General features: G+C 38.9%; 1 protein-coding gene across 3 annotated transcripts; it reads right to left on the bottom strand.

Annotated features, from left to right (window-relative positions):
- Positions 1 to 60: 60 nt before the first annotated feature.
- Positions 61 to 14,068, bottom strand: spo11 (SPO11 initiator of meiotic double stranded breaks). Of its 3 annotated transcripts, XM_057830578.1 has the most exons (13): positions 12,060 to 12,152; positions 9,278 to 9,388; positions 8,564 to 8,652; positions 8,410 to 8,476; positions 8,212 to 8,320; positions 7,710 to 7,796; positions 7,473 to 7,509; positions 7,267 to 7,376; positions 7,042 to 7,141; positions 6,736 to 6,773; positions 4,043 to 4,119; positions 714 to 825; positions 61 to 446 (listed from the first exon to the last, which is right to left on the bottom strand). In XM_057830578.1, exons 1-13 carry the CDS (start codon positions 12,095 to 12,097, stop codon positions 327 to 329), a joined length of 1,095 nt encoding a protein of 364 aa, XP_057686561.1. In that variant the 5' UTR covers positions 12,098 to 12,152; the 3' UTR covers positions 61 to 326. The 3 variants fall into 3 exon arrangements, with proteins under 3 accessions (XP_057686561.1, XP_057686562.1, XP_057686563.1); XM_057830579.1 differs by lacking the exons at positions 9,278 to 9,388; positions 12,060 to 12,152 and adding an exon at positions 13,467 to 14,068; XM_057830580.1 differs by lacking the exon at positions 9,278 to 9,388 and having other exon boundaries at positions 12,060 to 12,106.
- Positions 14,069 to 14,453: the final 385 nt, after the last annotated feature.

Genomic DNA, 14,453 nt, shown 5'->3' with positions numbered 1-14,453 from the left:
TGAATATGATTTATTTTATTTAATGATAACATTTGAAAACAAAGGAAGAGGGATCCATTCACTTTTAACATATTTTTAAACGAAACTGGATAACGCTTTTACAGATATAATCTGTAAATTGTAACAATCCACAAGATTGCATGTTTAACTTTACCACACCTTTTCCAACGAAATAACGATTTTGTTTTTGGTTTTAGGTAATTCGTCAATGCAAAGGAAATAAACGACGTGTATTCTATCAGCAACGGTCAAACAGATCGGTTAAACATGGGGTTTTCCATTTTTTGTCACTTAGTATTTTATTCCGCTAGGTGGCAGCATTGTGCTCATAGCCAGCCCCCATAGCGTAGCTTGTTGGGCAGGTAGATGTTGGTGAGAAAGTCTGGACCAATGGCTGTCAGCGACTGTATTTCTGCTTTGAGTTTATTCTTCTGCATTAACTCCATCTATAAGAACGGGGGGAAAAGGCTTGGATCAAAGTCCTTGTCCTTGAGTCACATGGGTAACGCATCAAAATTAATTATAATATCATAGAACAATATAGAATAATATGAAAGAAATTACAACAGTTTGAATGTCAATGATCCTTTTCCTCACTTTCTGTGATAAAAGTGCTAATGTGCCAAAGTCAATGTAAAAACAGTTCAGTTTTATAGTATATCTGTTTTGTCCTTCACCATCAACGGCAGCCAATGTCTTTTTTGCTTTCTGACCTCTTTAAGCCACTCTGGTTGATCCATTACATAGGGCCTTTTAAGCAGGCTCTTGAGTTTGTTTTCGTCAGTCTTGGTGAGGGGGATCAGAGCATTCCTGGGAACCTGCAGCCTGTAGAATAAAAAAGGTTGTTTTACCCTAAGCCTGTTTTTTAGCGTGTGTAACAAAATATGATAGCATTTTTAAAACAAACAAAAAAATATTTCTTAAAAGCTGACAAACTGAAGACAGATTTCGGCAAATGTTTTAAGCTGAAAAGTATTTTTCCGAAGGGGGAAAATATGAAGATATATACATACAGTGGGGCAAATAAGTATTTAGTCAACCACCAACTGTGCAAGTTCTCCTCCTTGAAAAGATTAGCGAGGCCTGTAATTGTCAACATGGGTAAACCTCAACCATGAGAGACAGAATGTGGAGAAAAAAAACCAGAACATCACATTGTTTGATTTTTAAAGAATTTATTTCCAAATTAGAGTGCAAAATAAGTATTTGTTCACCTACAAACAAGCAAGATTTCTGGCTGTCAAAGAGGTCTAACTTCTTCTAACGAGGTCTAACGAGGCTCCACTCGTTACCTATATTATTGGCACCTGATTTAACTCATTATCGGTATAAAAGACACCTGTCCACAACTCAGTCAGTCAAACTCCAAACTCCACTATGGCCAAGACCAAAGAGGTGTCGAAGGACACCAGAGAAAAAATTGTGGACCTGCAGCAGGCTGGGAAGACTGAATCTGCAATAGGTAAAACGCTTGGTGTAAAGAAATCAACTGTGGGAGCAATTATTAGAAAATGGAAGACATACAAGACTGATAATCTCCCTCGATCTGGGGCTCCATGCAAGATCTCACCCCGTGGCGTCAAAATGATAACAAGAATGGTGAGCAAAAATCCCAGAACCACACGGGGGGACCGAGTGAATGACCTAGAGAGAGCTGGGAGCACAGTAACAAAGGCTACTATCAGTAACACAATGCGCCACCAGGCACTCAAATCCTGCACTGCCAGACGTGTCCCTCTGCTGAAGCCACTACACGTTCAGGCCCGTCTACGGTTCGCTCGAGAGCATTTGGATGATCCAGAAGAGGACTGGGAGAATGTGTTATGGTCAGATGAAACCAAAATAGAACTTTTTGGTAGAAACACAGGTTCTCGTGTTTGGAGGAGAAAGAATACTGAATTGCATCCGAAGAACACCATACCCACTGTGAAGCTGGGGGGTGGAAATATCATGCTTTGGGGCTGTTTTTCTGCAAAGGGACCAGGACAACTGATCAGTGTAAAGGAAAGAATGAATGGGGCCATGTATCGAGAGATTTTGAGTGAAAATCTCCTTCCATCAGCAAGGGCATTGAAGATGAGACGTGGCTGGGTCTTTCAGCATGACAATGATCCCAAACACACAGCCAGGGCAACAAAGGATTGGCTTCGTAATAAGGACTTCAAGGTCCTGGAGTGGCCTAGCCAGTCTCCAGAGCTCAACCCCATAGAAAATCTGTGGAGGGAGTTGAAAGTCCGTGTTGCCCAACAACAGTCCCAAAACATCACTGCTCTAGTGGAGATCTGCACAGAGGAATGGGCCAAATTACCAGCAACAGTGTGTGAAAAGCTTGTGAAGAGTTACAGAAAACGTTTGGCCTCCGTTATTGCCAACAAAGGGTACATAACAAAGTATTGAGATGAACTTTTGGTATTGACCAAATACTTATTTTCCACCATGATTTGCAAATAAATTCTTTAAAAAAAAAAAAAAAAATTGACCCCCCCCCACACACACACACATTCTGTCTCTCATGGTTGAGGTTTACCCATGTTGACAATTACAGGCCTCTCTAATATTTTCAAGTGGGAGAACTTGCACAATTAGTGGTTGACTAAATACTTATTTGCCTCACTGTACATACAGTATATACATGCACCCATGCAATTCTGTCAAATAATGCTCAATTTCTCCCAGAAAATGATTGCAAATACAAATGCTTTGGTAGTAATATCTTCATTTATTTTGCTTGCAATGAAAAAACACAAAAGGCAATGAAAAAAATATTAAATCATGATCATTTTACACAAAACTCCAAAAATAGGTCGGACAAAAGTATTGGCACACTTCGAGAAATCATGTGATGCTTCAGTAATTTGTGTGATTAACAGCACCTGTTACATACCAGTGGCACATAACAGGTGGTGCAACAACTAAATCACACTCGCAGCCAGTTAAAATCGATTAAAGTTGACTAAACCTCTGCCCTGTGTCCTTGTGTGTACCACATTGAGCATGGAGAAAAGAAAAAAAGATCAAAGCACTGTCTGAGGACTTGAGAAGCAAAGTTGTGAGGAAGCATTGACAATCTCAAGGCTACAAGTGCATCTCCAAAGACCTGAATGTTCCTCTGTCTACCATGCGCAGTGTCATCAATAAGTGTCTCCCTCAGAGGTCATGGGTCTTCCAGCAGGACAATGAACCAAAACAAACTTCATAAAGCACTAGAAAATGGTTTGAGAGAAAGCACTGGAGACTTCTAGGGTGGCCAGCAATGAGTCCAGACCTGAATCCCATAGAACACCTGTGGAGGGATCTGAAAATGGCAGCTTGGAGAAGGCACCCTTTAAATTTCAGAGACCTGGAGCAGTTGGCCAAAGAAGAATGGTCTAAAATTCCAGCAGAGCATTGTAAGAATGTCATAGATGGATACCGGAAGTGGTTGTTCACAGTTATTTTGTCTACCAAGTATTAGGCTGTGGGTGCCAATACTTTTGTCTGGGCCATTTTTGGAGTTTTGTGTAAAATGATCATGATTTAATTTTTTTTCATTCTCTTTTTTGTTTTTATTGCAAGCAAAATAAATGAAGATATTACTACCAAAGCATTTGTAATTGCAATCATTTTCTGGGAGAAATTGAGCATTATCTGGCAGAATTGCAGAGGTGCCAATACTACCTGGGTGTGATGAGCATACAGTATACAGGCCCCTCAAGACGATGGTCCGGTGTGTCTGTGTGTGTCGGGGGGTCAGGTAGAAATCTTTTTGCTGACCCCTCTAGACAACCGGCCAAGTGGGCAAATATACAGTATTTTAACACTTAAAACACTATATTACAGCTCTGCACATCATCTTACCTTTCTGCTTTACCTTCCCCTTGCCCAACCACGCCCACTTTACGCCCGCAAACCAATCCCCTTAGAGGCCCAGGCCCGCCTGCTATCGCACCCCCAGAACCCCCCTAAATTCCACCCCTGTATATACATACATACATACATTACAAAGTAACGGAAATTCAACTAAATAGGGAAATGTGGCATGAGAGTTGATGTGAGTCCATACCTCTCGAGGTCTGAAGGGAGGAGGCCTAACCAAAGGACACTGGGGATGGTCATGTTTTGGGCCTCAAATGACATGGCCTATCAAAGAAGTCACAGGAACAAATGTATCCATACATTGGATTATTAGCTAAACCCTGTTACTGAATTCTGTATTATCTCAGTCAATGTCCATGTCGTGGAAAAAAGCAAGCATCCTCAGCTGTTACATACATTTCACATCAGTTTAAATCTTTTAGTGTGGATGATTGGTCTTTTAATTAAATGGTCAAAAATTGGAAGCTGTCAGTTTATTGACATCACCATCATGGTGGGGTCAAAAAGGTTTTTAAGTGATTGTTTGATAATGTAAATGAAGAGATTAGTAGAAATCAAGTTTTTCCACATTGATATTATTATTGAGAAATTATTAACATGATTGGTGACTTTACATAGAAGAAAACATTAATCCGTTATATGCTCAATGTCACATGACCAGAACTGAAAACAGGTAAGCAATTAGGAGAAGCATAAAAAAGGGGTTTCTGACATGATGGTTTAAAGCCCAAATTGCCAAAATGATTTTTTTCTTAATGGCCTGTGTACATAAATCAGGCATGAAAATGGGTCAGGGGTTAAAAAGGTGAGAAGGGTGTGGAGGAAATATGTTCCAGTACACTGTATTGTACACCCCAACAAAATATTGAGCTCTGTCGACCCACACTGTGTTTCAGCAGGGCCATGCAGAGACCGGTGGAGGGGTGGGTGCTCGTAGATCAAAAGGGGCACATGAACAAGTATTTAATACACCTTAAAACAACATAACTTAAATTTTAACCAGCTTTAGATAATAATTGGCTGCGACTGTGACATACTTTAATTGGGAGGGGGCAACAGTGAATGGAAATCAAAACTGTCATCAACACTTTCTGGCTGTGACTCAGTCAGTCTGCCTCTTTTCTTCCTTCAACCTCTGCATCAAAACTTCCTTCCTCAACTTGTTCATCTGAGAACAAACCACATCAGATGGTCACTGAGCCACCAACAGCACAGTTTTCTTAAAACTATTATTTCATTATTATCCATACTTAACAACTCTAGCACCTAATGATTAATAAAGCAATGACATAAAAATAACATTGTAATTGTGTTTATAATTGGATTTAATACCCGACTATCCTTGCAAAGTTGTTCTTACCAGGTCTGCTATTCACCCAGCTGATGAGGTATCCACTGCCTTTAGCAGCCTCATCTAACTCCTTTTTTTATCCCTCAATCTCCCTTCCCTACGACGGATGTCTATGTAATGAAATATAAATATTTAAAAAAACAAACAGACTCCCCGGTGGCTTTTAGTTTTAAAGCTTTCTTAATTTCTTTCTCACTCAGTAACGATAGAGTTAGATTTGTGTTTTTATTATTCAATCAAAAAACAAAGTTACTTCTATCAAAAACAAAGTTGCTTCAATCAAAATACAGTATATACTTTTAATCCCAAAAAGTAGCTTCAATAAAAAAAAATGTTTTTGATTGCAACAATAAATTTGAGACAAAAAAAGCATTTGAAAACTATTTTTCTTGATTCGCGGTTTTCACTTATTGCGGCGGGTTCCGGTCCCCATTAACCGCGAAAAACGAGGGGTCCCTGTATTTCTGAAAAGCTTTAAGAAGCAGGACTCATTCCCACCACTCGTCGGGCCGGTGTTGTGCCGACACCGGCCGTCAGCTCAAATCCAAGCCGAAAATAACGCGTCTCCGGCGGACGACGGGAGCGATGTGAGGCGCCCCCTCCATCCGAGAGCATGCCGCTTAATTTGACTCAACAGTGTGTTTCTTCGTTTATATTACCGCTAAATACACAAGCTTGACGCCAATTTAACGGGAGCTATTTTTTTTCATGGGAGATTTGGCTAGCTCTGGCAGTGTTCAACGCAAGCTGCAACGAATGGCAGTAACTTTTTTATATCGCAAAATGTGAAAACGATTGAAACCATTACTCACCAAATTCAATCTGCTGGCAAATACAGGCAAGTGTGTATGCTGCGCTCTGGTCTGCCCCGGTGTGGATAAGGCCTGCTTTTTGTTTTCGCAGCTTTGCAATGCAAACAAAGGCTCTCCGAGCACTCCATTTACAGTAAGGAGTGCGTGCGTTTGGAATAATGGAACGCAGCTTGGGCCGATGATTGGTTCTCGTCAGCGAAGCATCTAGAAGGATTTGCTGACTGTGTTCTTAAGTGCTCAGTTTACGTACTAAGTTAATCACATGATGATAATTATAATAATAATTAAATAAAACCTCCCGACCCCCCCCTCCGCCTCCCAAAAAGAATTTCTCCTCGGATCTACGCAATTCACGTAGGTCGCCCTTTTTGACTTCAAAACGGCGAATTTCGCCGAAAGGTGAGAGATTTTCATGCCTGATAAATGAACAAAACCTTGGTTGCTCTGTGGTAACATATTGGGCTATTTTCCTGTTCAGACTTGCGCAATGTCGCACTTGCCGAGTAGGTGTGAAAGTCTTGGTTTTAGTAATTTGGCAGACGCATGGAGATAAAATAAATAAAACACTGGGTATTTTCAGCCCAAGCAGCCAGCTTTATATTCCCTTTAGTGGTGCATCGATTGTAATTGACATGTTCAAAAATAAGCAAAGCTGGTAAACAACAGGCCTTATCACTAGAGCCAGAATGGTGCTGTACTTGGCGAAATAAGACTCACCACTGATCCATACTTGTAGATGCACATGATCTCAATGCCTGGCAAAATCAGACAGAACAAGCCACGATAAGCAACATACCAGAGCAATTACCCTAAAAGATGTGCAGCAGAGCTAACAGCAAAGTAAAGCACTGATACATGTTTTTGGCACGCAACAGAAAAAGGGACAAATGTCTGGTTAGGATTACACCAAGTGGACATTTAGCTGGAAAAGATGCCCTGAGGCAACGAACAAGCGGGTGCTTTGAGTCACAAACTCTTTAGTAGTATGAGATGTAAAATTGGGTTGCACTCAAGCAGATTTACCATGTGGGTCAGCATCCACCAGAGTGAAGACTGGGACTTGCAGCACATCCCAGAGCTTTCTCACCATCAACCTGCTGTTCACATCTGGAAAGCCTTTACCCTTAAATGAAGAAAAAAACATGTGTTTGCTCTCAAGAAAAAAAAGAACAGCTGTGCTTTGAGGACATTAAGATGAGAAGGTTATTATCTAAGTGAGGTTGAACATAAAAAGAAACTTTGACATACTGTGATCATGATACATGGAGAAAGAGTGGTGCATAAGCCATCTTGAAGAAGCCGCTGAAATGTAGCATCCTTCTCAACTACTAGGATAAACCTGGCAGATGATACAATATCTGTACATGATTAAGGCAAAACAGTCCCTGTAGCAAATTAGCAAAATTCCCATACAGTCAAGTACAAACATGAACAGTAACAATCTCAAAGGATACTTCGGATGCCTGCAATGTTTGATGAAACCGCAACAGCCTAAAACAAACACATGTAACTTTAGTGGCAAAATTAATGTGTCATACTAAAAAAAATGTATACTTGTGTCTGATGTAACCACAGATATTGTCATAATATCCATCCAATTTTGTCTATTATTTTTGCTTCGACTTCAATATCCCAACTGCATCACAATGAAGAAAATGGAAAGTTTAAACCATAGAGTCAAAGGAACTTACAGTGGAACTTGAATTACAGTTGATCCTTGTACCGTCCTCCTCCATGTAACAAAGATCACCTGAGATTAAACCTTTGGACGTGGCCAACTGTTGATGTGAATATTAAAACTTTGCGAAATCAGACGAATTTCGATGCAAGTACACCAACCATATGTTCTTGAAATTTTCCTTATTTCAGGTTAGGGGTTAGAAATTAATTTAAAATGGGTGAGGTCATATTTTCCGAATTGTGAAAAATTATAGTTGTTATTAAAAATATGAATTGGTGCCTTTAGAGCAGAAACAAAACAAAGGTGAGTTAAATATTCTGTGCAATGAAAAGTTTTCTGAATCTGCAATCACATACTGGGCAAATTTTTCAGTATCCCTCCTCCCCATATGGTCATCATGAATTTCCTTAAAATATTGCAATATAATTTGCAGGCTATATTGGCACCATTTCTAACATAGGTGTAATGTTATCAGTCCGTGTATAAATGTTCATGGATAAGGACGCACTCACCACGTGTAGAGCTCTTCGAGGCATCTTTAGCATGCACGACACATCATCCACTATTTGATCAACTGTTTTCTGTGAGCCAAACAGCTGCGGATGGTTGTAATAGATGTCTCTGTGGAAGGAAATTTAGGGAAATAAAAAGCAGACAAGTTGTTTGAGGATTTGGAGCCTATTAGAAAAACGTTATGCTGAAACGATGACCTTTTTGTGGCATACGAGTTGCTCTGCACGAGTGTATAAATGACAGAAAGGAGCTTGAGAATCTGGGCTTCAGGGGAGAAACAACGTTCAGTATGGAAAAACTGGGAAAAGAAAAAACTTGAATGATTTTTTATAAGAATGCAAGCCATCTTACAAAAGTATTGAGCAGTTTTTGGGCAGTCACTTCGGATTGCCTTGACAGCATTTGTTGAACTCATCTGAAGCCCAACGGCACTGTCAAAACTTAAAGAGGTATTGAGCTTAAGTTATCAAGAACAGATTAATGGTTTAAGAAATTTAAAAAACTTTCAGTAAAGTACAATATTGTGCAATATTGATTTAAATAACTTTTCTTGCATTGAAAAATCTGCTCTACCACATGTAAGCCATCAAGAAATCTCCACAGCCTGAAGGATACATGAGGGTGCGAAGACCCCCCCCCCCCCCCACCCACCACCACCACCACCACCATCATACACACATACACAGTGTGTGTACACAGAGTGTGCTTTGCTGAACAGCTTAGCCACATTAGGCTCTGTGTGTTTTTTAATCACTCAGTCATCTTTTAAGCAGCAGGAAGTTATTTCAGCCCCAGTCTTTGTGTTACAAAGCACATTTTTTCCACTGCTAACGCCTTTATTTTGAACTTTCTGCGTAAATTCTGACAAGGCAGTTTTTTCCTTCTACAAATGAAAATTCACCAACTAACTGGCCATCTTGTGTGGCCCAACTGCCTGGAAAAATAACAAGAAGTAAATGTTGATTCTTCAGCACATCATTTTTATATTGGGTTATTTTATATGGACTTCTCATAGTATGGGGTACGTGCCAGGTGCGGGATGCCAATCTATTTAAATGAAGTCACCTGACATTGTCCCAGCTGGATCTGTTAGGGAGCAATAGGGTTGGTGCCTCATTCTTCGACAGACGAGTCACTATTTCCAGGATTACTCTTTCAATGCTGTTCAAAACTTCCCTAGATATCCAAGAACAATTGATCATGAATGCAATCAAACAAATTTACCAACAGATGTTTTGTTTAGAATTGTTTTGAATTGTCTACAGGAACTTAAATAGAGATTATGAATGTTTTTCTACCGTCATTTTGACTCATTGCCTGCCATTGGCATCGATGGACATCAAATCTATTTCAACTCGAACGTTGGGCAATGACTGACCATGTTTTGGTGACATTGATGGCGACAGACGTCCAATCCATTTGGATTGGGAGGGTTCGCAGTGATTATTAATGGCAGCCAGTGCTACTTTCTGAAATTAAAATCATTATAGCTGTGAGTGGTAATAAGCCATTGTTACTAAACTGTTATTTTTTAAACCAACTCTGATTCGTCTATCACTGTCAATGACAGCCAATGAATTGTATATATACACGCAGGCCAGGATGTCCCAAAAACATGTGCTGTAATTTTCACATTATAAGGCGTACCTGATTATAAGCCCTCACCCACCAAATCTGACATGAAAATGGCATTTGTTCATAGATAAGCCGCACTGGACTATAAACCGCAGCTGTCCTCACTGTATTATGGGATATTTACACCAAAAAATTTTAACTAATAACATTTTATTTGACAGTGGCACCATACGACTATCATAAGACCAAATCAACCACCATGAAACTTTGGACCAATTGACTGCAAAGCTTCTTTGCTTCAAGAAGCTTCATTAGGCAATAACTGTTCTCTTGGGGAAGACAATCAACCTCTGCTGCCACCTCCTGTCAACACGGTTGTCGCCCAACATTCGTTTCAGTGCTAAATATGTAAATGACAATCAAAATTCATGTTCTGTGCTAATTTTTTCTTCAGTTACTGTTCTATTTGTTTTATTAATAGCTAGTTATGGAATTTTTAAACAATTTATTTGACAGTGGTGCCATAAGACGGTCATAAGACAATTATAATTATGACATGACACTGGCATGAGCATTAATGAATGCTTATGCATAGACTTGCTTATGACAGACATCATTTTGTGTCATCTGGCAAATGATTTCACTTTTGAATGAATGTAGTAAAAGATCCGAGCTGGACATAAATTGAGTTATTGACATAATTTACCGGATAACACTTAATGACATCTGTCATAAGCATTCATTAATGCCCATGATAATGTCATGTCATAACTATCTTATGGCAGTCTTGTGAAGCCGCTGTCAAATAAAGTGTGACCTATTAACCCAAATAAATCAACAAATAAGCCGCACTGGACTATTAGCCGCAGGATTAAAAAGAGGGGGAAAAAGTAACGGCTTATAGTCTGAAAATTATGGTATATACTGTCTATGGATGTATTTGAAGATTAAACCCATTGAATCAATGATAGCAGCCAGAGTAAACTTTGAAGAAAGGAAAATCATTCTGAACACACACACATACATATATATATATATTAGGGCTGCAGTTATTGATTATTTTAGTAGTCAATTAATCGATTAACTAGTTTGTTCGAGTAATCGAGTAATCGGATAAGGAACATGAAAAATTGAAATACCTGAGCTGAGCCTCAAACAGCATAAAAAATAACTAAATAAGGATCTATGTACAACAAAAGAACAATTGGCTAACTTACATAGCAACAGTCAGCTAGCTTAAATGCTATAAAACGCAAAAAAAAAAAAAAAAAAAAAAATCTTATTGACAACGCTCTTAACAAATGGTTCAGACACATATTCCCACAAAAAACAGCTAAATATACCTATAAAATAAATTACAAATGCATTAAAAAAAAAAAACAGTTCAAACAAAAACTTATCTTATGTTGGTCTTAACATGGAGCAGCTGGATTCAGCCATGTGAAATGAGGCAGACTAGAAGGCAGTGTATCCACCCAAATCAATAAAACTAAATGCAAACACTTTCAAAATAAACCATTACAAAGCCACACGCCACTTTAATTAAACAAATACTTGAATCTTTTTTTTCAAATCGAATACTCGAGTTAATGGATTAATCGTTGCAGCACTAATATATATATATATATATATATATATATATATATATATATATATAATGTATATACACACAATGCAATGTTGAAAGTAAGGATGAATTCGTCAAGTGTTTTCTCATTTGTTATTTCCAAAGCTGCAATTCATATTAACTCAAATAATCCACACATGAAAATAAATCATAACATATGAGTCCATAAATAATGATTATCTGGAATTAAAAGCAAAAACACAAGAAAAAAAGGATTGAACACACCTTGGAAAGGCCGTATACGCACGAGGGCTAGGAAGTGCCACCTGAAATCTATTAGTAATTATTATTTCTACATCCAGTCTGTGCAAACCAACATTAGCGATTATGAATTTCAGTTGAGTTAGGTTTAAAATGAACTGTAATGAAAAAATAGTTGACGCGCTCAATACTTATTTTGATTTTCACCTTATATATATACACACTCAGTATGACTGATCTTGATCTCAATCACATAATAAACGTCGTGTCTAATAATACAGCACAGTAAAACCTACAGAGAGCACATAGCATCAAGCTCAGCGACCCGAGAAAGATTGATACGCACAATATCTCTATTTCTCTATGTCATAAATGTAGGTTTGAAGCCAATACCATACTGACAATGTCTTCTAATAGGTGCGCGAGTGAGCACGTTTGTCTTACAAACTACTTTCGAAATCTTCACGTTGGTGGTCAGCCATGGCGCTGCGTTATACATGCACGAAATGGCATGAAATTTAGTGGAAAAATCTGCTTCAAAAGACCGCAAATTCACGTTTCCCGCTAGAGTGAGTCAAATGGTAGGGAACATTTAGCCCTCAATTCTGTCTCCCAGGTATGACTGCACGTTGGTTGTCTTGTTTTATTGTTTTTATTCGCTTTCGATTTAAGATGTGCTCTTTTACAGTTGAAGAAAATGGTGTTATTGTGGAACGCTTTGCAAAGCTCCGTTGGTATTTATTATTTTACCATTGGTATTTATTAAATTTGATTAAAAAAATTTTTTTTTTTAAATCCTCGAATTGCCTTAAATTTAAAAGGAAGTCCTCCAAATAGTAAATGAAATGACGTCACAAAGCCCAAGATGTACAGAAGTGAGCCCTGGTCTGAAGTTAACAAGGAAGTGACCCAAAATTAGAACCATTAACAACCATTTTTTGTATATTTGTTTGCTTCTTTAAGTGTTTTATCATGTGTTTAGTGTACTCCCATTGTTATTATTTTATTTATTAGGAGAAAGCAGAGGACAGAAAATGGTTTTAAGGGAACTGAGAGAAAGAACAAACAAACAAACAAATGCATGCTACCTATTATAGCAGTGCCACCATGATCTGACTGTAGTTAGCAAAGGAAACCATTGCATTATAATCGAAGGATAAGAAGAGGGAAGATAGGTCAGATGGGGGTGTGATTGCACAAGCAATGCCAGTAATATGGGGACCCAGTTTCATCTATGAGTATAAATGAGTCAACATCCTACTTTTTGCTATCTAATATCTAGTCCTGGCAATATAGGCATGTGCTGGACTGGTATGAGATTCTGACAGTATGATGACCTTAAAGTGCCTGTGACACGAAAAAGCATGTTTATTTCATAATACACGCGGTATTTTATGCTCCTGAATGATATGGACCGCTTGGATGTGTGTGGAGGCGATCGCTATATTTATTTAGTTTTTTGAATCCCGCGCCAGGAAAATGAGTGACTTCCGGCTTCGGTCTTGCATTGAGGAGGAGGGCGCTGTGACGTGTACGGTAGAAGACGTCCTCTTCACTATACAGCGTACTGTTGTGTATGGGGACGAATGATTCAGCTGATTTTGCGGATTAATACGTTTATTTTTCGCATCACGCCAGCCAAACGGCTGCAGAAAAATCATTCTGTATGAGGGAGAGGCGTATGCGCCTTTTTGGAGTTTCAAAAGGTTCCCATTCACCGTGGATATTTACTGTGGGACCATTGGACTTACGAAGAAGTGAGTAAACATCTTGTTTTGTATTATGTCAAATACGAATACAGCGATTACAAAGTAAACACTACAAACTTCCTTTAAATGAAGGACTACTTACGTTTGATCATTGATAGGCATGTAAAAAGCTGTCCTAATGGTCATTAGCAGCAGCCCGTTAGCTGCACAACAACTCCAGCCACCCTCCTCCGGGGAACGAACTGTAAATTGCTCTCCGCCGGGCGGTTTGCCGATCCGCAACGACAATAGACAACCGGGTCGTCATGTCAAATAATCCAGGATAGTTATGTGTGATTTTCCGCTTTGAAGACTTTGAAACATCACTCGGTTCGGGTTAGCATGTCGGCTAGCTGTCACGCCTTCTGGTTTGTTTACATTCTCCGAAGCCGGGGAAGGGAAATGACATATGTCCGATTTAGGTGTCATAAAATATAGTTCGGGAGGTGCGACAGTAAAGGTGAAGTCGACAGTTTTGACCATTATGGAGTAATTTTGCCATGTCGTCCTGAATAAATGCATTTTTATTATTTCATATTCCATTCAGCACAAGACTGTTATTTGTCATGACCATGCCATTTATTTAGCAATTGGGGAAAATACTTGGATAAAAAGAATATCCTGTAAAAATATTGAAGTAAAGAGACAGAAACAATGACATTTTGCCGCTCTCTTCGTCGCATTTTCCTCATTGTGAATAGTTCCCCCTCGACGGGCTGACTGGTACTTCTCAAGCCATTTATATAGCTATTGGGGAAAAATACTTGGATAAAAAGAATATCCTGTAAAAATATTGGAGTAGAGAGACTGAAACAATGACATTTGGCGGCTTTCTTCGTCGCGTTTTCCTCGTTCTGAATAATTCCCCCTCAATGGGCTGAATAGTAAAATTGATGAGACCAGTCTACCGCTGACGTCATCCCCCTGTTGGGGACGCTAAAGCCCTATAATGGTAGGCGTGGCTAACTGGAAGATTAAAAGGCTAATTTCTCGTCATCTGTGCTTTGCTAAATTGTTGTATATAGTCGAATCGTCTCAAAATATGATTCTAATTCACATAATAATGCCATTTAAGACTTTTTTTCTCGTG

Source organism: Corythoichthys intestinalis, chromosome 2 (genome assembly GCF_030265065.1).
Source record: "Corythoichthys intestinalis isolate RoL2023-P3 chromosome 2, ASM3026506v1, whole genome shotgun sequence".
Classification (NCBI taxonomy): Eukaryota; Metazoa; Chordata; class Actinopteri; order Syngnathiformes; family Syngnathidae; genus Corythoichthys; species Corythoichthys intestinalis.
The sequence above is the reverse complement of the archived record's forward strand: the minus strand, read 5'-3'. Positions and strand labels throughout refer to the sequence as shown.

Bases quoted from the DNA above. Each gene is read 5' to 3' on its own strand.
- spo11 (XM_057830578.1), bottom strand. From the start codon at position 12,097: ATGGCTGACCACCAACGTGAAGATTTCGAAAGTAGTTT. The intron at 4,120-6,735 runs GTGAGTCTTATT...CTTCTTTGATAG, and splicing joins TCTACAAGTATGGATCAGTG to GCCATGTCATTTGAGGCCCA. The intron at 447-713 runs GTCAGAAAGCAA...CCGTTCTTATAG, and splicing joins AACCAGAGTGGCTTAAAGAG to ATGGAGTTAATGCAGAAGAA.